Source organism: Ricinus communis, chromosome 2 (assembly GCF_019578655.1).
Source record: "Ricinus communis isolate WT05 ecotype wild-type chromosome 2, ASM1957865v1, whole genome shotgun sequence".
Lineage (NCBI taxonomy): Eukaryota > Viridiplantae > Streptophyta > Magnoliopsida > Malpighiales > Euphorbiaceae > Ricinus > Ricinus communis.
The window spans coordinates 5,036,014-5,058,100 of NC_063257.1; the positions used below are offsets into that span (position 1 = coordinate 5,036,014).

At 37.2% G+C, this 22,087-nt stretch overlaps 4 protein-coding genes and 1 pseudogene across 8 annotated transcripts; 2 read left to right on the forward strand and 3 right to left on the reverse strand.

Annotated features, from left to right (window-relative positions):
* The first annotated feature begins 901 nt into the window (after positions 1–901).
* Positions 902–8,970, forward strand: LOC8268433 (serine/threonine-protein kinase CTR1). 2 transcript variants are annotated; one of them, XM_002514013.4, is made up of 15 exons: positions 904–2,337; positions 2,433–2,731; positions 2,822–2,966; positions 3,217–3,332; positions 3,731–3,933; positions 4,319–4,741; positions 4,860–4,900; positions 5,905–5,973; positions 6,469–6,569; positions 6,658–6,742; positions 6,823–6,921; positions 7,004–7,072; positions 7,618–7,749; positions 7,974–8,068; positions 8,459–8,970. In XM_002514013.4, exons 1-15 carry the CDS (start codon positions 1,462–1,464, stop codon positions 8,553–8,555), a joined length of 2,850 nt encoding a protein of 949 aa, XP_002514059.2. In that variant the 5' UTR covers positions 904–1,461; the 3' UTR covers positions 8,556–8,970. The 2 variants fall into 2 exon arrangements, with proteins under 2 accessions (XP_025012189.2, XP_002514059.2); XM_025156421.2 differs by lacking the exon at positions 7,004–7,072 and having other exon boundaries at positions 902–2,337.
* Positions 8,971–9,232: 262 nt separating this feature from the next.
* Positions 9,233–10,201, forward strand: LOC8268432. Its single transcript, XM_002514012.4, has one exon. It carries the CDS (start codon positions 9,408–9,410, stop codon positions 10,050–10,052), a length of 645 nt encoding a protein of 214 aa, XP_002514058.1. The 5' UTR covers positions 9,233–9,407; the 3' UTR covers positions 10,053–10,201.
* A 1,166-nt stretch (positions 10,202–11,367) lies between these two features.
* On the reverse strand, positions 11,368–16,039 carry LOC8268430 (geranylgeranyl transferase type-2 subunit alpha 1). 3 transcript variants are annotated; one of them, XM_048370732.1, is made up of 9 exons: positions 15,782–16,039; positions 15,541–15,703; positions 15,221–15,381; positions 15,038–15,142; positions 13,966–14,760; positions 13,698–13,872; positions 12,972–13,158; positions 12,342–12,764; positions 11,368–11,975 (listed from the first exon to the last, which is right to left on the reverse strand). In XM_048370732.1, the coding sequence occupies exons 1-8, from the start codon at positions 15,895–15,897 to the stop codon at positions 12,376–12,378; spliced, it is 2,091 nt and encodes a 696-aa protein (XP_048226689.1). In that variant the 5' UTR covers positions 15,898–16,039; the 3' UTR covers positions 11,368–11,975; positions 12,342–12,375. The 3 variants fall into 3 exon arrangements, with proteins under 3 accessions (XP_048226689.1, XP_015571478.2, XP_015571477.2); XM_015715992.3 differs by having other exon boundaries at positions 11,368–11,982; XM_015715991.3 differs by having other exon boundaries at positions 11,368–12,021.
* Positions 16,040–16,386: 347 nt separating this feature from the next.
* Positions 16,387–20,090, reverse strand: LOC8268429 (double-stranded RNA-binding protein 1). 2 transcript variants are annotated; one of them, XM_015716041.3, is made up of 4 exons: positions 19,782–20,090; positions 18,847–18,954; positions 18,152–18,414; positions 16,387–17,489 (listed from the first exon to the last, which is right to left on the reverse strand). In XM_015716041.3, exons 2-4 carry the CDS (start codon positions 18,860–18,862, stop codon positions 16,695–16,697), a joined length of 1,074 nt encoding a protein of 357 aa, XP_015571527.2. In that variant the 5' UTR covers positions 18,863–18,954; positions 19,782–20,090; the 3' UTR covers positions 16,387–16,694. The 2 variants fall into 2 exon arrangements, with proteins under 2 accessions (XP_015571527.2, XP_015571525.2); XM_015716039.3 differs by lacking the exon at positions 18,847–18,954 and having other exon boundaries at positions 19,782–20,085.
* A 290-nt stretch (positions 20,091–20,380) lies between these two features.
* On the reverse strand, positions 20,381–21,187 carry LOC8268427 (annotated as a pseudogene).
* Positions 21,188–22,087: the final 900 nt, after the last annotated feature.

Consider the following 22,087-nt stretch of genomic DNA (forward strand, 5'->3'; position numbering starts at 1 on the left):
TTTTACGGATAGATTAACAAACTGATCTTTCTAATGCACATTTTATCTTTCTTATTTTGTGTTAAAAGCCAAATTTTCTAGGTCTAATATTTATGATAATATGACGACATGCCTTTTGTTCGCGAACCAATTTTATGATTTATTAATTATTATTTTTTTTAATTTTTTTTTTTGTGAAAAAGCTTAGACTAAGAGAGTACGACGTGGAAATATAAATTGCATTCGGACAATAAAGAAATTATTGGCCTCATGAGTCTATGAATATTCTCCAATGACAAGCTGGTTTTTCAGGATTTGTTCTCTCATCTTATTCTATATGAAATATTAATAATATGTGCATAAATATATTTAGTATATAAATAAAACTCTATCGTATAAAAAGGATTATACTATATATATATATATATATATTATTTAAATAAAATAAAAATTAATTTAAATTTAGTATAATTGAATGAATTTCATACTTAGTAAGTTATTATATTTTATAATTTTAAAATATATATTTTATAATTTTTATTATTTTAATTTAATTTATATTTTTAAATAAAATGAACTATTCTACATATTTAACTAATATTAAAAGATATTCTATGTTAAATGTATATGTAACTTAAAGCAGTCAAGAAGATTTTTAAAAATAAAATAATTAATATCGCACCCAATTCCGATGACCAATAGACGAAATTATATATGTTTCTTTTATTTTCTTTTTGCCTCCTTAGATATATACAAAATCTGAGAATCCGAACACATACATGAAACCCGCGCTGGGTAGCAAAGGCTGCTAACGTACGCCTGGGAGGGTGGTGCTTGCCCAACGCCATAAGAGCTTACGTGTCGCAACGGTTTTCGTGCTAAATTTTACGTGTGCTCTCCTGCTCGCATTGCATATTTCTCTCTCTCTCTCTCTCTCTCTATATCTGCCGCTACTAATTTTCAATTCCAATTTCCCACCGATTCTCTGCTCTAACTTCCACATACACTCTCTATCCACTTCTCTCATTTCCTTTCCTTATTTTACACTCTGAAACAAACCTCCCCCCTCTCTCTCTCTTTGCGCCACCGCCCTTATCTGTCTTCTATAAGCTGTAAACACCGCCATAGCACAATTTCTATAAAAGAGCTCGATCCATTACCTTTGCAAAACCGGATCCTTCGCGAGGCACCGAAGTGGATCCCTGTAAAAAGGTTCCGATTGTATTCAATATTCGATAACTGTATCTGGTTCTTAGGTTTTGTTTTCTTTGGATCAGATTAATTTTCACGCGTTTCCACGGTCAAACAGGTGTTTTTATTTATTTGTTTATTTTCTTAGTTCGTTGGATTATCGTGACCTAAGCTTTTGAGAGGAAGAGGAAGAGAAAGATTTAGAACAGTTAGAAGCAAGAGCGAGTGCCCGTGCGGGTTTCTGTTGGTTGCTGTCGTGAAGTCCGTGTTGCAGAAAGAGAAAAAAGAAAAATGCCTCATCGGACGACTTACTTCTTTCCAAGGCAATTTCCGGATCGGTCGTCTGGATTCGATGCATCTTCTACTAAACAGTTGTTAGATCACGAGAAGAAGAAACTAATCAAAGACACTTTTAACATAGATAACGACCTCCCTCGAAAAGACTTTAGTAGGAGTAGCAGTAGTAATAGTACAGCTGGAAATGGGAATATCACATCTCAAATCCAAACTACTTCGAGTCCAACAACAACTGCTACTGCACAAACTCCAGCGTTCGATCTTTTCACGAGCAGCGATGATGAGAAGTATCACCAAAAGGAGAAAAAGCAATTTGGTGAAGATGACAAGCTACAGAAGAAGAAGAAACAACTTGCTGCTTTTTATGATTGGCTTGCCGAGAAAAAGGCGGAGAAGAGATCAGTTATTAGTCACGTGAAGTTGCAAAGGTTATCATCCTATGATGACGATGAAGATCGTCACCTTTTACTCACACCCGAACCACCTCCAGCTCCAGAGCCAGAGATTATTGGTGAGATAGTCCCGGAGATAGTTCCAGAGGTTAGGGATGTCGACCGAAAGTTTGACCGTCAGGTTTCTTTACCGAGATTATCAAGCGGGAGTAGTTATGCTGGTAGCTTGTTTTCTGGAACTACACTGGACGGGAACTTTCTGAGTGAGATAAAGGAAAGTGTTCGGCAGGATGAGGAGGTTGAGGAGGAAAAGAAGAAAGATGATGAGAAGGTAGCGCAAAGGACAAGAGAAACTTACTATTTGCAGCTTGCTTTAGCTAGAAGGCTTAGTTTCCAATCTGGTCTTGCTAGTGAGATTGTTCTTTTGCAAGAAGGACCCGAGTTCCCTGATGCTGAAACGGTTTCCTATCGTCTTTGGGTAATTACTGACTATGCTCCTACCTCCTACAATATTGTTATTTATTCATTCTTATGAAGAATTTGTACTATTGTTCTGTCATTTTTTCCCTTCAGGTTACTGGATGCTTGTCGTACAGTGACAGAATATCGGATGGATTTTATAACATTCTTGGAATGAATCCATATCTGTGGCTTATGTGCAATGATGAAGAGGAAGGAAGACGGTTGCCGCCTTTAATGTCGCTTAAAGAAATTGAACCTAGTGACACATCAATGGAGGTGGTTCTTGTTGATGGCCTTGGCGATTCTCGCCTTAAGGAGCTCGAGGATAAAGCTCATGAACTCTATTGTGCATCAGAAAATACGTTGGTGTTAGTGGAGAAATTGGGAAAGCTCGTTGCTGTTTGCATGGGGTAAGTTATAAATATTCTTCTTTCTGTATTAGTTGCTGCTTCAGTGTTTGCATATGCTTCTTTGGTTTTAATGGAGTAAATAATTTTTAGGGGGACTTTTCCGGTGGAGCAAGGTGATCTTCATAAACGCTGGAAAATAGTCAGCAAGAGATTAAGGGAGTTTCACAAGTGTATTGTTCTCCCCATTGGCAGCCTTTCCATGGGACTCTGCAGGCATCGTGCAATTCTATTCAAGGTGAGTTTGGATTCCCTGTTCCTTTTATCTAAACTTATGTAGTTCATCCACCCCTGAAAAAGTTCTACCAAGTCCATCATGGTAATCTATCTGTCATATGTGAACGCTTTCCTTGGAAGGGTGCTTCCCGTTTACTCAAAGTTCTGCAAGTTAATTGCGGCAAGCTATGATCTTGAAGTTACTGGATAGCTTGAGGTGATACTCTTTTAGGAGGTTTTTAACTGATGTTGGCACTTTCTGGAATATGCAGAAATTGGCAGACTATATAGGTTTGCCATGCCGGATAGCTCGAGGTTGCAGATATTGTGTAGCAGATCACCGTTCGTCTTGCCTAGTCAAAATTGAGGATGACAAACAGTTGTCAAGGTTTGATAACACGTATTTTATCTAGATACCTGAAAATATAAGAAGAATGGCTGCAAGATGCCAATGCTTCTATATATAATAATAAGTGTGAGGATGTTCCATTCTTCTGTATAACTTTCTTATGGTTTGTTTCTAATTGGTTTATATGTCCACTATCTCTATTTCTATATGTTCAGGAGGCTTTGTTTTCTTAGATATCTATATGGTAATCATTATCTTCGTGCATTGCTCCTGCTCCATGATCTTTCCTAATTAATATGCCTTATGGCAGCCTGATCTTTGAACTGTAACTAGTATCATGACTACAACAATCTTACATGTCTTCGAACTTTTTGTGTTATTCAGTTATTTTTCTTCCTCTCTTTATTGTTCATGTATGTGTGTGTATTTTTTGACAGGGAATATGTGGTTGATCTAGTAGGCCAGCCAGGAAATATACATGGCCCAGATTCCACAATCAATGGAGGGTTCATACCTTCAATTCCTTCACCATTTAAAATTTCCCATCTGAAAGATTTCCAACATCCTTGCATGGACGACACACCTCGTCAGATTTCAGTATCAAAGCAATTGTGTGCTGTTCCTGTAAATCCTTATTCAGGTATGCCATGTTTTAGCATGCATCGAATTCTGATATTTCTATGGTTAATGCATGAAAGGGCTGAATGATGCCTGAAAAAATTTAAGCCGGAGGCATGGTAAATCAATTGGCAAGGCATGTTTACAATCCATATCAGGATCTTTTGCCATTGATATTATGATCACTGGGAATAAGAACTAGATCCTTTGTTCTGATACTGAATAAGCCAATATGGCATTCTTATTGAAATTGCTTGCAATTAACAGGTCATGGATGATGTTGCATTTCTCTAGCTTTTGATCTCACTTCTATTAAAACCTAAAAGATTTTGGATATGATCTTACATACCCACTTTAGCACATTAAGTTGTAACCAGTTATAATTACGGAGATCAAACCTCTTGCAGGCAGGGAAGAAGGCCGACAATCAATGGGGAATCTCAAGTTGTCCACTTACGTTTCAGCTGATCAGGCTACTCTTGGGAATGATTCATCTCTGGTTCCTTTGGATTTAACAAGGAGTGCCGAATCTCTTGATGTATCAGGGCTATCTATACACGAGCGTTCTGACCTTGAAGTAGAACAAGTAGTAATACAACAAACTTACAGAAAAGAGATTGTAATGTCTGGAAATCCTAGTGTTCTCAAGCGAACTGAAGTGAACTTGTCATGTCAGTCCAACAAGAGGGAGGTAGATAGTAAGCTTGACGGTCAAAGCAAGTTACCTGCTCTGTCCATCCCGAGATATTTGAATCTTGAACCTTCACTTGCTATGGACTGGCTTGAGATCTCATGGGATGAATTACATATCAAGGAGCGTGTTGGTGCCGGTACATATGCTGCTGCTTTATTGGATATATATATGTCTGCGCGCGCGCTTGTTTAAATATTGCTCCTCTCTAAAGGCAATTATGTGAAGGTGTTATGCCTTTTTCTTAATCCTTGCAGGTTCATTTGGAACGGTGCATCGAGCTGAATGGCATGGATCGGTTAGTATAATGAACCTGAGAATATTATTCATGGATGCTATTTGATGTTTCCTTTATGCCACTGATTGCCAGTAGTATTGCTTTTATGTTTTTGTTATAATTTGTTCAATTGAATATGTCGGGGGACTAGTACCATAGGAACTCGTTTAATTTCCTATATTCCCTTGGATACTAATTACTCTTTGTAATCCTTCTTGCCATGGACCTCAAAATTGTGCCTGAATGAAGCAACATCCAGAGTTGCATGTGGAAACAGAATCCAGTTGAATTACTCTGCATTTATGTTACTTTTTAGTCTTCTTTTATCATCATAGATCGTTACTTTTTAGTCTTGTTTTATCACAATAGATGTTACCTTTAGTCTTCTTTTATCATCATAGACCGTTATTATTTAGTTTCTTTTATCATCGGTGGATCGTTATACTTGTGAATAAGCTCTGGGGTAGCAATAAGCATCCCCTTCGGAAAGTTGTAAACAAGTTGGATCATCTTTGACCAACTTAATTGGATCAATTATGCTAAGCACAATTTTTTTCTTAATTCGTTATGCAGTTTTGCATCCCCTGCAAATGCTATCTGTTGAGTATGTGCACAATGCTTTTTTATCTTTCTGTTATCCAGAGTCAAATTCTGCGGTGTTTTCCCCTTATTAGAGGGGGGTTGCTATAAATTTGAGGGAAGCTTGATAGGTGAGGGCATAGGCGGAGCTTCGTGGAGAGAATGGGGAGGCCCCCCAAATTCAAATGAAAATATTAAATCATTTATTTGTGGTATTCTGTAAAATTCTTTCAATTAAAATCTTTTGTCGCAATTTTTAGTTTGGCCCCCACTAAAATTGAAGTCAAGCGCCGCCACTGGCTAGGGGGTTTTCTTATTCTGAATAATTACATTTTTCCACTGTCATATATGTAGTGGGTATTAACTTAAATGGCTTTCATTTTTCACGGCTATTTTCTGGTCTGTATCTGTCCTTAGTCAAACAATTATTTCTTCTGACGATTCAGGATGTTGCTGTCAAGGTTTTATCTGTTCAAGATTTTCACGATGATCAGTTGAGGGAGTTCTTAAGAGAGGTATGTACTGGATAAAAATAAATACTGGATCACGTGTGTCTGCTCATTTTCTGTGTCAGTACTATAATAATGGGGTTGTTATGTCTATTTCTCATGTTCATTTTTCTTAATGCATTTATTGTTTCTTGAACATTATTCATTTACGTCCTACTTCAGTCTGCCTGTCTAAATGAATTTGCTAGAGGATGATTTACAGGTGATATTTTATTGTAGCTAATCATATGGGTGGGTATCTTTTGATGCTTTTGTGGTGACAATTGTCTTCTATAGAATTTAGTGGAGCACTCAAGACCAACATTTTCTATGATCTCTCATTTTATACCGTTTGTCAAGTTTAAAGTTCATATTTGAAGTTGTATTCTATATTATTAGATCTTGAGGTGGTCTTTTAAGTTCATTATTTTTTCTTCTAAAAAAAAGAAAATTCTTTCTGGCTTTAAGATCTCTTATTCTCATTTGTTTCAATTAGATTGTTCTAATGTACATTTCCTCTAGGTTGCAATTATGAAACGTGTCCGCCATCCAAATGTGGTCCTGTTCATGGGTGCCGTTACAAAGCGTCCTCATCTGTCAATAGTGACAGAATACCTGCCCAGGTAAATCATTGAACTAGGTGTAGTAACTCTGTTTGATATTAATCTGCATGGGCAACTATAGTTCTCTAATCGATATATCATGGAACAGGGGTAGTTTATACCGCCTCATACACAGGCCAACTGCTGGAGAAATGTTGGACCAAAGGAGGCGGTTACGCATGGCCTTGGATGTGGTATGTGATGGCAACTCGGTATTTTTTTTAAACTAGTAATTCCTACTGTAGCGAGCACTGATATTGTTTCACTGGTGCAGGCGAAGGGCATCAATTATCTACATTGTCTGAGCCCTCCCATAGTTCATTGGGACCTTAAATCTCCGAATCTGTTGGTTGATAAAAATTGGACAGTGAAGGTAATGGATTGCAAGTCCATATTCCATTTTTTTTTCTTTTTGCAAGCAGCTTGATGTAACTCAATTTGTGTTCCTTTCTCAGGTGTGTGATTTTGGATTATCTAGATTTAAAGCAAACACATTTTTATCATCAAAATCAGTTGCTGGAACAGTATATCTCTCTCTCTCTCTCTCTCTCTCTCTCTCTCATATATACACACTGCCCTAAGCTGTATCTTGTGGCTGGATGTCTTCCTAATTGATTATAATTAGTAATTAGAAGATGGCTACATTTCAGTTTCCCGTCAGTTGTTTCCAAGTGTTCAGATAAAAAATCATCACCACATTTAGACTTAAAAAATATAATCAAACCTATGCTAGGAAGGAATTGAACTGTATCTGTTCAGTGTTATTATAATCTCATCCATCATCATCAAGGTTTTGTCTTTTTCCTCCCTGATTTGTTCGGTGGTGTAGTACATTGGAGCCGAAGTGTCATGAGATCCTCATTCATCATCACCGAGCTTTTCCTTCTTTTTTTTTTTTTTTTTTCCCTAATTTGCTTTTGGCGGTCTACTTGAGATAAAATTTTCAGTCAGCAGCTATGTGCTCTTTTCCTCTATCGCACAGAAGTCAGATATTCACAATATCTTGCAGGTTGAAAATTTATTTCGCAGTGCATCAATCAGCATGTAACTCTGTTGCTTTTATTTTCAGCCTGAGTGGATGGCTCCAGAATTCCTTCGTGGCGAGCCCTCGAATGAAAAATCAGATGTCTATAGTTTTGGAGTCATCCTATGGGAGCTGGTAACCATGCAACAACCTTGGAATGGGCTTAGTCCTGCACAGGTATAATTCACGATCATTTAGTAGCTGATTGTTCCATTTTTGCTTTTCCTCATCTCATGCTCCCTTCTCAGCTGTCATTTGCTCAAATATTTTGAAATTGTTAATGGTCTCAGTGTCATTCAGAAAGTGCATTCAAGACTTATTATTATTATTTATTATTATTATTATTATTATAATTGTCATTGTTATTTTGGATTGATCTGACATGAGATTGGGTGCTTCAGGTGGTTGGAGCTGTAGCCTTCCAGAACAGAAGGCTTACTATACCGCAAAACACCTCTCCTGCGCTGGTTTCTCTCATGGAATCTTGCTGGGCCGAGTAAGTATGCTTAAATTTATTGATCCTTGCGCTTCCGAAATGAAGGGCATTTATAATACAATTTCTTGGCAAATAGTGCACTTTGCCATATGATGTCTGCTCTTTTGTACTTGTTGACTGACAATGTACGGCATTTCTCCCACGCCATTAAATCCACTGCAAATATATAACATCTTCATGCAAGTTTCTATTTGAACTAATAATTAAATTGATCGCATCTTAAAATTCAGTACATGCACCTTCGCTTTGCTTAATAGGGAGGTTACTAACTGCTGTTTTTGTGTTGAATGATCAATAGCTGTTACATATCGGACTGCTTTTTTCCCTTTTCAATATAAATTCGTATAATTTTCGTTCTGTTTCCAATGATTGACCTATTGTGAATGGCAGTGATCCAGCTCAGCGCCCATCTTTTGGTAAAATAGTAGAGTCGCTGAAGAAGTTGCTGAAGTCTCCACTCCAGTTGTTACAGATGGGTGGAAAATGACGAGTACTTTCCACCGGGATGGAGGACTCCGGGGATCTTAATTCAATTTGTAACACCAGTAAAAATCATACGCCTCTAAAGCAATGTACTACTAACAGGACCCCTTTTTTGGGTTCCAGGCAACTGTAGATTTGTTGCTCACGATCTAACCCGATTTGAAAGGCACTGAAACTCGGGAAAGCGGAGACCTGCTGCTGTTTAAAGTTGGCAGAGAAGTAGCTTGCATCTCTGTATAGGTTTTCTATAAGGTAGCCTTTCTCAGTGTTATAAAATTTCAGAGCCTCATCGAGAATGTAATTTTGTTTTAAATTAAAGTGACGCTGTAATATTGGGCTTTAATGAGAGAAGCTTCCTCAATTTGTTCATACAGTTGCATGATGATGTAATAATAGAATCAAGCTCCTGGTTCTCTGTATATATTGATAATGCATTGTGTTAAGGGAAATATTACTGCATTATGTATGAAAGCAGTAAAAATTTCTGACATAAGCACCTGAAAGTAGGGTGATGATATAGAGGGGGTGGTTATATTTCTTATGTTTATAATTATTTTATTAACTAATAATAATTAGAGAAGGTCTTTTAACAGAAATTTTGGGAATTTAAAGACCCTTTCAAAATATCCAACACATGGGATAGAAATAGCGAATCTTGTAATAATATGTTCCGAAAAGAAGCCATATAATATGTATTTCATATATTTTTTCTTTCTGGGGCGTCAAACAAGGCGGCTACTATATAAGATCAAAAACAGTGGCCGAACGCCAATAAAACTCATCTCCGTCCTCTTGATCTCCTCCCTTCCGAAGAAACCCTATCTATCCCAGAAACAGCCTAATTAACCGTAGCAAGATGATGAGCGATATCCTTATACAGGCAGCTCTAATTCTGATTTCTGTAATTATGTATTTAGCTATGCACAACATCCCTCAGAAAGCCCTTGCTAAATTCCGAGAATACCGTGGCCGAGCCGGGGCCGAGGCCAAGCGCCAGTTCGTCCTCGGCGCACAGATCTTAGCGCAAGCCAGATCTCCATCCAACTCCCGCTCCAGAACAATCTCACTGGCCAAACAAGCCGAAGAAGCCGCCATCAAAGCTATTTCCCTCGATCCTAAAGACGCCGCAGCTCATATTTTAAAAGCCCTATCCCTGGATCTGCAAGGATTTAAATCGTCGGCTCTGGATTCTCTCGACGTGGCCTTGTCTCCGTTGGCAGTGAAGTCCTTGAGCGAGAGGGAAAAAGGAGATGCGCTGTTTAAGAGAGCGGAGTTAGTCATGGGAATGAACAAGAAGGAAAAGAGAGTTGAGTCGGCGATTGAGGACTTGAAAGAGGCTGTAGAATTGAGTAAAGAGAACGCCAATGCGTTTAGGTTATTAGGGGAGTGTTACGAAGTGAAGGAAATGAGTGAAGAAGCTAAATTTGCTTATCAAGAAGCTTTGAGATTGAATCCTGATTTGGGTTTGGCTAAAGATGCGCTTCAGAGGTTGGGAGTTTAGAGCATCAGTAATCAACTTCTATATATTTGCGTAATCAACTTTTGAGATTTGTTGTTGTGATAAATTCGACGCCTTGGCGTACATAATGTAATCAACATTTGGGAGAAATTGCAGTGAAGTTTTCTTATAAAAATCTCTATATTAGACAACAGTGCTTTCAATTAATAAATCATGAGATATCTGAAACAATGGCAGAAACAATATACACTGTTTGGATGGGAGGGCTTTTATAAGGATTGGGAGCAAATTTGTTTTTGTTCTTTTAATCATGGAGCAAATTTGTTGGGTCAAGAAAGTGTTAATTTAGTTTCATGTTCTAAATTACCATGGCATGCATGTTGCTCGAGTATCTGCTAAATTTGGGTACTTAAACATGGAAACGGCTTCTCAATTAAGAAACTAAATCGTTAAAGATCATTGTCCATCACCCATTAGTGGATTATATTATTTACTGCTTACAATTGCATCATGGTTATTTCCGATAGATATCAGCAGCAGGTCAAGTTCTGCATCTAAATTGGAGTCTGCTTTGTTTTGGATATTTGTTGTCTCGGCTCTGTAAATTGTCCAAACCTAATGATTTTCTCCATTACTATTTACAGTTTTAACGGTTCCCGAACTTAGAGCTTAGGCCACTCGGCAAAAGCTTGAATTGATAATGTTGTAATGTAACCTAACTACGTAAGCATAGGAATAGGTCAGAAGCCAATCTCTCATCTTCCTCGACTATATTAAGAAAGAAAATAAGGGCTGACAGCGTACCCTTCAAGACAACTATTTGTTATTTGTTATTTCTGCTTTGTTTCGACTCCTTGCTGCCGAAGACTTAAATTCTGTAATTGACCAATCCTTTCTGATGTTAACTAACTATTAGCAACTTTCAGTTGACTATGCAGCCTGCCTGATATCCATTTATTTATTTATTTTATCATTGAGTTAGTTAAGGAGAGAAGCAAATAAATGTTCAATGATGCTTCTTCAGTCTGGCTAAACAAACATGTTTTGACCAAAGAAGCTTCTCATACACCCAAAATGACTAGCTTTATTTAAACAGTCCAAGCATCTGATCTCTTCATTGCATTGTAGTTGCTCGAAGAGAAAAGCTGAGAAAGGGTTCAAGTTACGATGGCCTCAAAGACGAACAATTTTAACAGGATCATCTATCTCCATGTCCTATTAAGCTTGTTTGCTGGTGCTATGCTTAGCTTAATACTCTTATGGACTACACAATAATTTGGAAGATGATAATCAAGCCCACTTACGTTTCAATTTGGGTGAGTGAGGGACTGTGTGTACTTCTAGTTCAACTTATCTGTTAGATTTAATGAAAGTCATCTTTGCGCTTAGCCATGAATAAACTGACAGATTTTCTCCAAGTACAATAATACCAAGCTAGTTTCTGGAAACTACACTATTGCTACATCTTGTCCAAGTAGTGGATAAAAAGGCAACTTCTTGCCCAGGTTTTATACATAAAGTGATAGCTCCTTAGTACTTCTTTGCCAACTCTCTTGTCGTCTATACATGCAGTTCAGGGCATGTTGCCAAGTTACTATGATGGCCGCACCACTTTGGCCGGCAATATCATCGTCACTTGGGGAGTCATATTTCTGCATGTCTGTGGCAAAAGCTTTGTCATTCAGATACTCATCATCCTGGCAGTCTCCAAGATCTGCATCATCCATGCTATTCTGGGCAGCGTTTATGCGAGCTATATTATCCACTAGTGATCCATTTTAATATCATCTTCACACATTTTGCTCACCCATTCATGAAACTACTTCACGCCCTCATCAACAGTTGAGAATTCCAACACCAGCTTAGTTCACAGATCAATAGTCTCACATCAGGAGATTGACACTGAATTTCTTCCACCAGATGGAAGGAGTTAAATTGGCAAATTTGATACTTTTGTTGTATAACCTAGTGATTGCATCTAAAGAAATGTTACTCTCATATCTGCAATAATCTTTACCCCAAAAAAACAGAAACAGAAAGATTCATTACCATACACGGGCACAGATTAGTCAACCAAAAATGCATCCTCATAAATCAATAACTACTAGAATTATGGACAAATTGATGAATGCTAAGAAGGTAAAAAAAGAGTATGACAAGGAAAAAAAAAAGGCTAGAACTTCGGTATAACTAGTGTGTTCTTTCTCTTTTACAAGCATTTCCAACAGAAAAAAAAATCGAATTTGTAGAACACCATAAGGGATGAACAAATAGAGAGCTGGATCCTATAATCAACAATCTCACCACAAGATAAATTACGGAATGGCATACCTGGTAGGGTCTAAGCAATTGGTTAAAAGTCAACTCAGTTCAATTTAACACCATCCAGCCACTTAAGTTTAGGTAGAACCTTAACCAGAAATGAGGTAAATTTTTCATCAGCGATGGCATTCCCCAGCACATCTAGTTGTGTCAAGTTCAAGCCTTTCAACACAAAAAAGGCTTCCCAGTAATTTGTCATGTCGATTCCATAAATCACAGTTTTATCTTGCTCCCACTCATTTCCAACTGAATGAGACAAAGGAGAGGAACACAGATATCTTGTCGTGTCAATTGAGTGCAGACCTATCTCATTGTATGAAATATCCAGCATTTTCAGTGACTTCAACTGTCTCAAAGGTTCCAGACTAGTAAAGCTAGAGAGCTTATTTCTACTCAAGCTCAAGTAAGAAAGTAGCTGCATAGCCTCCAATCCTGCCACCACAAATGTCAGGAGTAAAGAGTTAATCAGGAGATCAAAATTATAGAAGGAATTCTCAAACAGGAAGACTAGGTCACTGATACACAATAAATAAAAAATGAACACAAGTTTTTCCAGAAGATATCAAGAACCACAAAGAAGGCTTTGAATTGATGAGGTATACAAGTGGTTGACCTTTCTAACATGTAAAAGCAGTTTACCTTCGATTGATTGAAGTTCATTGCAACTCAGATCTAGCATTTGAACCCACAATAATTTCTCAACAGCCCCTATTCGTGATAAGGACAAGTTATTCAGTCGTAAACATATAGGATAGCCACTGCTTAATGAAGTCAAGTCCCTATAGTGAAAGCAGCGGCTCAGCACAGACTCTTGACTAGACGTCACCTGCACAATCATATACAACAAGAATCAGTTCACCTTATGCAAAATTTAGTATAATAATACACTAAATTCTAGTTAATTGAAAATCTTGTCCTTTCATTGTAACCAAATCTCTTGATCCAAAACTAGCGCAATTTAAAGTTCATAAATGTACACAAACCAAATTCTATTTGCAGAGATCTAGAATGTGATTAAAATTTGTTCGTGCTGAGATTTCTAAGCAAGACACTGCCTTTTTCTCATTCCATATGAAAACGTTTTTATTTACTAGCTTAATTATTTCCCTCTCAAGTAACGGTCAGCTCATCTAGCAGTCAGAACAACTATAAAAGGAAAATTTGAGAGGTAAATTTATCTCCTATGACATTTTCCTTCACAAATAAAAATCAAATAATCTAACAGCAACAAGCAGATGGGATAACCATAAAATGTAACAACTTTCTAGTCTCCAAATCTCACAGGCATTCAATAGCCTGAACCTAAGAAGTTAGGCTTTCATATGTGTTTAAAGATGGATTGTCTTTGAAGTAAAAGGGAAATACCTGTTGCAATAAAGCCAAGCTGTGTACATCCTTGTAGTATCGAGCATGTGTTGGATCCAACTTAATTAATTGACAATATAATCTAAGAACTTCTTCAGAATGGGCTGATTTGTCAGAGGACACTAATGCATCATGAGCAGATAATAATCTTGCAAGTGTAAGCTTACCAATTTTACTGCAGAACAGGAAAAATAATAAATAGATGCAGGGTTAACAATACAGAGGCTTCCCAAATTTAAGAGTTGCTCATCAGATAAAGCAGGCTTACCAGTCTGACAACTCACGGAAGAGTTTAATCTCTTCTGCTATAATTTTTTCTTGCCATGTAGCAGCCGCTGGCTCATTCTTACTTTTTATACTTAAGTTATCAAGTGAAGCAACTAAATCTGATTCCAACAAATGAGGTTCACATAGATGAAAGTTATTATCTGTCCATGAGATCCTCGCTACACTTGCCCCTTCTGCAAGTCCTGTTTTGACTGATTGTACACGCACTGTAAATGCAAGATGAGAAGGATGGCTATAGTAAGAGCCAGTAGAAGAAACGATTCCTTGATATTGTCCAAAGCTAACCTCCACTGGATAAGATTCTAATGAATGGAGATTCACATCAGGAAAACTTAATTCTGTGACCCAAACTTGGGCAGCCTGAGAGATATGTGTTGAAACAGGTTTCCATGTAAGATCTTCATTTGAGTTAAATCCAGATGCAACTTTTACTGTTGATGAGTTTATACCTTCAACAGCCTGATTAAAGAAAAGAATGAGCGGAAATGTTCCTGAATCAAATTGGAAGGTACTGAATGGAGAGGAAGCACAATCCTCCAGGCAGCTATCTATCAATAGAATGATATCAGAACGATGAGCAGGCCATGAAGAAACAAGCATAGGACCCTCCGTATTAACGGTTTGCTTGAGAAGCCAAAGATGATAAAACCAACCACTTTGATCATCCTGATCAGTAAAAACAGCATCACGCACCAATTCATACTCCCTAGTTAAGACCTCATTTTTCTCGGAAAAACCTTCAACACTCTTCTTCACCAAATTAGACAGAAGGAAACTGCAAAGTTGCTCACCAAGGTAACAATATAAGTGTGCAGCAAAACAGGAGATGACACATCATTAGACATGCTCCAAACAATAAGCATCACGCTGAAAACATTATAGATTAAACAAACAAATGCACAAGACTCCCAAGTTACCAAGTTATAAGCAGTATCTCTAGTGAGCATCTATTTGATATATTTGTAAGCAAAGAAGATTGAAGCGATTTTTCATTATATATAGTTTGAAGAAGTAAAAGCAATGTCGATGTAAAAGAAAAGAAGAAATCACACCTTCGATTGTGCCAAGCAGAATAATTACTGAAATTTTTTCCAATTAGACACTCAGTGTAGTCTAGCTCATCCTTCTCAGATCTGTTCATCAATTGTGCTACAAATCTACACAAAAAGAAGGGTACTTCTATAAAAAATTACAATTGCAGACATCAAATCAAACCAACAAACAATTAGTATCACCTTCGATAACTCCAAGCGTGAAAATTACGAGAATCAATAGTGAATAACTTGTCCAGAAGCTTCAGTTCCTTGTCAATAGAAGAATGACCTTTACATAACACCCACTTACGATGATGCCACGCTCCATATGACTTGAAATTTTGCCTCAATGCGCTCTCTACCTACAAAATGTTCTCATTTTAAATAATAATCTAAGCTCTTTCCTTTTTGTTCTTGAGGTTCCGGTCCAAGGCCTAGAACTAACTAAAATTGCACCACTGTTAGAAAAGAAAAGGCTGCAATTTGCTGATTAATCTAAAAGGAGGGAGAGAAAGACGCACGACTCGAAGTTCTTGATCGAGAATTGACTTAACGATGTCGGGATCGGAATCGGATTGAGAGAGATTGTGTTGAACGGCGAGCTTTCTATAGTTCCAAGCAGTGTAACATTCTGGATTGGTTTCTAAAAGTTTCGCGCTTGCTTCTACAGCTTCTTTAGTATAACTGATGAATAATATGAAAAGATGTTTGTTAGGGATGAATGGAGATTAAAAGAAAAAAAGAAAAAAAGAAAAACCATACATTTTATGATGGTGATTGGAGAGGACTTGAGACTGGAGACACCGTAGCTTCTCAGCTTTGACAGCAGAAGCTGCTGCTTCTTCTGCCGTTGGGACTTTGCGAGGCAGCCCGTGCATTTCTCTCTGATTTCTGTTGACTTACTCGATACGGAAATGGTGTTTTTGCCGTTTAAATGGAGAGAAGACAGACCGAAGACTTTTAACAGTAAAAGACTTCCGCAGTTGTGAGATACAAAGAAGAGAACCGTCTGGTTCATTGTAGATACGGCGTCGTTGGTTCAGTAAAAGAAAAAAGGAAACAGGACTCGCCTATTTTTGCCTACAATTGTTGAGTTTTAGTAACTAATTTGTTAGTGACTAAATAAAAGTAATTAATTAATTAATATAAATACGGGCTATGTTAAACTTGCAACATTATCCTTCACCAAAATGGATCTATCCTGTAAATTGTGATTAGCTCTGAAGGGTTGCAGAATGTGTTATGAAAAGAAAATGATCAGAGCTGCAAAATGGGTTTCTATAATGATATATGGATGAATCTGTAATTCTCAATTTTATTTTGTTTAAAAGCTCAATTGGCATTTTGCTCACATCACAAACAAAAAATAATCCCAATAAAAGCTTAAAAATCAACTGCTCTTTAGTCACATCTTTAGTTACCTTAACAGTAGCAGCAAAGAAGAATACAGGCATCTGTACTCAAAACTAAATACTCTTTCTCTCTATACCCAGTGCAAAACCAATACCACCACCAATACAACAATGCATACTGTTACAAAATTCCAGTGCATCCTAATCAACTAGCAAACTTAAATCCTCAGAATCATACTACTTTCCAAACTGCAAAACCGACTCCAAGCAATTAAACCGTCCTACAGCCGCCCGAAAAGGAACTCTATCTATTCCTAATCCTATCATTGGCCGGCACCTGCCTCAATTCTCTCTCCCGCTGGATTTAAGCCAGCCATGACAGTTGCAGCCCCTATCTGAACCAGGGTCGCTCCCGAAAATTTAGCTGTGTCCCCATTAGTCTCGGCACATACTCCGTGGTTGCTTTGATCAAAATTCACAGTTGCAGCAAATCCATTTCCAAAATCACCAGATATATGGCAGACCAAAGCACCTGTCACATCTGTTGTTTCTCTCTCGCTTGACTCGGGAACTAACCTCCCATCTTCTGAATTACTCGTGGATAACATCGGTAACAGTTGATGACCTGTTCCTTGGACCACAGAAGCATCATTCTTATCCGATTCTGATCCGGCTTGCCCATCCTTCTTATTACCTATAGTTTCACCTTGATTATGATCTACTTTATTCCCAGAGTGTTTCTTTTTCAATGTTTTTTTCCTAAATCGAGCCTTCTTTGCCTTAGGAACATTCATTGCCTCCTCCAGGACAGCAGCAGTTTCTGCTCCCCTCTTTCTGAATGGAATTACTGTTAACTGACAGTTGCCAATTGAATTATGAGATGATTCAGAAGCACTCAACTGTATAGCTAACAATGCAGTTCTAGCAGCTTTAATTTCTGCTTCTTTTTTTGTTTTTGCTGATGCTCCAATATAATGAATACCCCCAATCTCAACAGTACATTTGAAAAGTGTCCCTCGACCTGGGGATTCATTCTTTTGACACAGGTATAGAGGAATTGCATAATTCATCTTTTGAGCATATTCCTGAAGCAAGTTTTTGCAAAGTCCTGTTTCATGCTGACAAATAAAAGCAATGGTCAGCTATGAATTAGGAACAGCAAATAACAGGGAAAGATTACAGATGGATTGAAACCCTACTGCTTCATTTACCATGTGGCGGACCACAATTTCATGATGAATGTGGGCATTTCATGTAAATGGATTATAAGAATTCAGGGTAAGAAGCATAAAACTGTACAGTCAAAATCAACTATCAGCAGCAAGATATCATTTGACAAACAACCAACTCAAAAATAACATTTCAGGAAGATGAAAAGAGAAGTTTTCTTCTTTATCTTTATAATCTTTCACCATATGCAAGTGCATCAAAAAGGGGCTTAACTTCTTATCAGGTTCCCAAATCAATCTTTTTTAAAAGTAAATAAATAGAAACTAAATTAATATCATTTGATATGCAATTGACTTAAAGAAACCTGTTTAAATGATGAAATCTGAGAAAAAGAACCTACAACAACCTACAATTTATTAGTTTTAAGCAATGCATTTTAGTAAAGGAACGCGAAAGGTAATGCACAGATACAGAAAGGGGGAGATAGGTAGAAATCATCGTGAGTACCTATTAAATAAATCACAAATGTAAAACAAAGGGTACTAAAGCCATAAAACTACCAATCATCTGGTTTCCAATACCATTTTAGTAAAAGACAGGATAGACTTACAACAGGCTGAGAAATGCTGTCATTAACTTCATCACATTTAGCCAACTCCATTAGAGCAACCTCTGCAGCCGACTGCTCTGCAGCTTTCCGATTGAAAAAACCAGGCAAAGAATCATATCTAATATCATTGACAATCACAGTTGACCTGAAGGAAGGCTCATGTGAAGGGCCTTCTTTAATTGTCTCGTACACAGGTGTAGGCAGTCCCTTTTTTTGTGCATATTCTTGTAATCGGCTCTTAAACACATAGCAAGTGGATACACCTGATAGATTTCCAAAATCATGCGATATTAATCGCAATTTAAAATCTAACAAGAATTCATTCATTTAAAAGTTCAGGATGCTACTGTTCAACTAAAAGAAGAACATTTAACTACTGTTCATGATATTTCTAAAAGAACTCGAGCACATGGCTGGAAGAGTACACATTTTATTTGTATTAAGCTTGCTTAACATCGCATGTGGGAGAAGAGTATGCTTCTTGTAGCTTCTTATCTAGCTGGCACAGCAAACCCTTTTAATAACAACAAGATGGTTGAGCAATGAGGAAGGTGAAAATGTAATTTAAACCATAACACTTCTCTCATGCATTGTATATATATTTTATAATAATGAAATAGTTCATCACTAGGAGATTGTGCTTTGTTTGCATTGTACAGACAATAGAAAGGCAAGCCTAGTTTAAGGTGCCCTACCCTTGACTTCAAACATGTTTATCTCGTGCTTATGCTGTGTCTCAGAAAAGACCTCATCACTTTCCTGATCTGCATCTTAGAAGCACCTCATTCCTAATGGGATATCACCTAGTGAAGCCACATGTAAATACCGACCATTAACAGCTGGTATATGACAGCTATATGGCTTAATACTTGAAACAGAATTCTTATTATTAAGCTGAAAAAAAAATTATCAAAAGGTAAAAAAAATTTTGAAAAATAACATAATGATCAAGACTTTGATCGCTACCCCTTGAGTTCCTAGACAAAAGAATTACACTATAAATTTCCTGATCTAAGTATTCCTTCCTTCAACATTCTCGAATAGCCATCACTTTTTCAGCTAACCAACCAAAGAGGCATTTTCATTTTTGAGAAAAATTCCAGCAAACTGTAGGGGCAACAAATACAAGCAACAATGACAGTTACTGCCAATTTGCTAAAGCCGCAATGTAACAACGCTGATACCTATTATAACCAGTGAATATCAACAAAGCCTAAGTCTAATTTTCTAAGAGAAAAAGACCCTATCTTGAATAATACTCGGCCATAAGAATTTGCAAAAGAATTACTTCAGCTTAAATAGACGAACCCACATCCATATCCAGTTAGCTCAAAATCAATACGATTGTGCTTCACAAAACAGAATCGGTTTATATTATACTAGAAATCACTCAATTAAATCTCTTCTTTTAGAAAAGAGAAAAGCAAGATTTTTCAAGAAGAAGCTGTACAGACGAGCAATTAACTCAAATTAGTTTTCATCCGTTTCTGATCCCAAAAAACATTCTAACAAGCAAGCTTGGGCAAATAAGAACATCTAAAGAAACCCATAATATAAAAACAAGAAACAAAGCACAAAGATGCAAGCATAACTAGAGCTCTTCAAAAAGTTAGCAAATAAATAAATGTACCGGAGAAGCCATCGTTTGTGGGCATAGCGACGAGACTTGTACAGAGAAGCTTTTCCTCTATTGATTGATAAAAGGAAAACCAAAAGAAAAGGTGATCTTTTGATTATTTTTGTGTTTGGTCTGCGAGAAAACTAGGTGTTTCACAAAAAGAAATGCACTCTTGGTTAAGTGAAGAAGAAGGAGAATAATAATTATAACAATAATAAGGCAAGTGTGATAAAGAGCTCTCAAATGTGCTCGATGCTCTGTTTATCGCCGATGGAATGTAACTCGCGTGACGCCACTTTGGTAGATAGTGTATCGTAGCCGTTCGATGTCATTGATCGGACGGCTTGTTTCAATGGAGAAGTTTGATGAGCCTTTTGGGGAATGGTAGATTTTCTTTTTCTTTTTAAATTTTAATTGTTATAAAAAATTAATATAAAATTAATAAAAATTTTATTTATGATAAATTTTTAATTTTTTATTTAAAATTAGCAGCCAGTTCTTAAAAAATAAAAAAAATTAATAAATATATATATATATATATAAATAAAGGCGAATTTTAATATACTTTTAAAATATTAGAGAACACTAATAATAAGGCAAACAAGCATCAATTATACACTTGGTCCATCTTTGACAGCTTCATTAAATAATGCAGCAAGGGTATTCTGCAAGGCTTTGTTTAGAATTGGAATTGTTAGAAGGCTCTGAGGGTCTTGGTTTTTTCCTGCTAATGGATTTTGGAAGCCAGGAATTTGAAGACCTAGGAACTTCCAGCATCTTCCATACAACAGGTTCCAATTGTTTCCATGGATCCTCAACCATAGACTTGTCGTGGAAAGATTCTGGCCCAAATGCCTCACCTGATGCAGGGCCACGAGAATGGAAACCCCGCCCTCTTCTGCCACTCTGCCCAGAAATCTGGCCTCTGTTGCTGCCATGCCATTGGCCCTGTCCTCTTCGTGAATAGGTAGAACTACCTCCATGTACTGATCTAGGGCATGGATTGTTGCCACTCCAGGGAGGTCTGCCTTGTCCATAATTGAAACTAGGGCTCCTTGCTGGCTGAAACCCTGGGTTGCTTTCATAGATGGGGTATGGACACATTCTACCTCTATAAGGAGCAGCAGCAGCTATACCACCAGGTCCATTCCATGCATCAGGGGTTCCTTGGTGCATGGGAAAAAGACCAGTTCTTGGACTCCTATAGGGAACAGCACTGTTATAAGGACCTTGTGCTTGATGAGTTCTCTGATTGGGTAAATAATTGCTTTGCATCTGATAAGCAGGAGAGGGAGCCATACCAGGGTTCCCGGGTCCTGATAGATTAAAAAATAGGTTAAGAGATGGGAGGATAAGATCATTAACATCATATAGCTTCATGAATGCACACAAAGAGACATATATAATATATTCCCTTCAATTGGTTAACTAAAATCAATGGGCACATTTTGAGGATCTTGCCAAATCAGATGCAAGACATCAGGTAAATGCACACTTGAACCCAAGACTTCCCATGGTTACTGAGACAACTATAAAGACATGTCTACTAAAATTTTCCAAGCCCCCACTGACTTGCCATGCTAAGCTACGATAGAATTACACTATAAATTTCCTGATCTAACTATTCCTTCCTTCAACATTCTCGAATAGCCATCACTTTTTCAGCTAAACAACCAAAGAGGCATTTTCATTTTTGAAAAAAATTCCAGCAAACTGTAGGGGCAACAATGACAGTTACTGCCAATTGCTAAAGCCGCATTGTAACAACGCTGATACCTATTATAACCAGTGAATATCAACAAAGCGTAAGTCTAATTTTCTAAAAGAAAAAGACCCTCTCTTGAATAATACACGGCCATAAGAATTTGCAAAAGAATCACTTCAGCTTAAATAGACGAACCCACATCCATATCCAGTTAGCTCAAAATCAATACGATTGTGCTTCACAAAACAGAATCGGACGTCACTTTGGTAGATAGTGTATCGTAGCCGTTCGATGTCATTGATCGGCCGGCTTGTTTCAATGGGGAAGTTTGATGAGCCTTTGGGGAATGGTAGATTTTCTTTTCCTTTTTGGATTTTAATTGTTATATAAAATTAATAAAAAACCTATTTATGATAATTTTTAATTTTTTATTGAAAATTAACAGCGAGTTCTTAAAAAAAAAAAATAAAAAATTAATAATATAAATAAAAGTTAGGTTGAGAGTTTATCCGCTTAGCAGAAGGTTTAATGTTTTTCCATCGCTGATTGTACATACTACCAAGATTCCGTTCACTCTTTTCTAAATGAATTCATGCGTGTGTTCCTACTATAA

Excerpts from the sequence above, each read along its gene's own strand:
- LOC8268430 (XM_048370732.1), bottom strand. The coding sequence starts at position 15,897 with ATGCACGGGCTGCCTCGCAAAGTCCCAACGGCAGAAGAAGCAGCAGCT. Across the intron at positions 13,873-13,965 it reads TTCCGTGAGTTGTCAGACTG|TAAAATTGGTAAGCTTACAC; the intron begins GTAAGCCTGCTT and ends CCTGTTCTGCAG. Across the intron at positions 12,765-12,971 it reads TGAACTTCAATCAATCGAAG|GATTGGAGGCTATGCAGCTA; the intron begins GTAAACTGCTTT and ends TTGTGGTGGCAG.
- LOC8268429 (XM_015716039.3), bottom strand. The coding sequence starts at position 19,806 with ATGCCCACAAACGATGGCTTCTCCG. Across the intron at positions 18,415-19,781 it reads CACAAACGATGGCTTCTCCG|GTGTATCCACTTGCTATGTG; the intron begins GTACATTTATTT and ends GAAATCTATCAG. Across the intron at positions 17,490-18,151 it reads ACAGCATTTCTCAGCCTGTT|CATGAAACAGGACTTTGCAA; the intron begins GTAAGTCTATCC and ends TTTATTTGTCAG.
- LOC8268433 (XM_002514013.4), top strand. The coding sequence starts at position 1,462 with ATGCCTCATCGGACGACTTACTTCTTTCCAAGGCAATTTCCGGATCGG. Across the intron at positions 2,967-3,216 it reads ATCGTGCAATTCTATTCAAG|AAATTGGCAGACTATATAGG; the intron begins GTGAGTTTGGAT and ends TGGAATATGCAG. Across the intron at positions 6,922-7,003 it reads ATAAAAATTGGACAGTGAAG|GTGTGTGATTTTGGATTATC; the intron begins GTAATGGATTGC and ends TTCCTTTCTCAG.
- LOC8268432 (XM_002514012.4), top strand. The coding sequence starts at position 9,408 with ATGATGAGCGATATCCTTATACAGGCAGCTCTAATTCTGATTTCTGTA.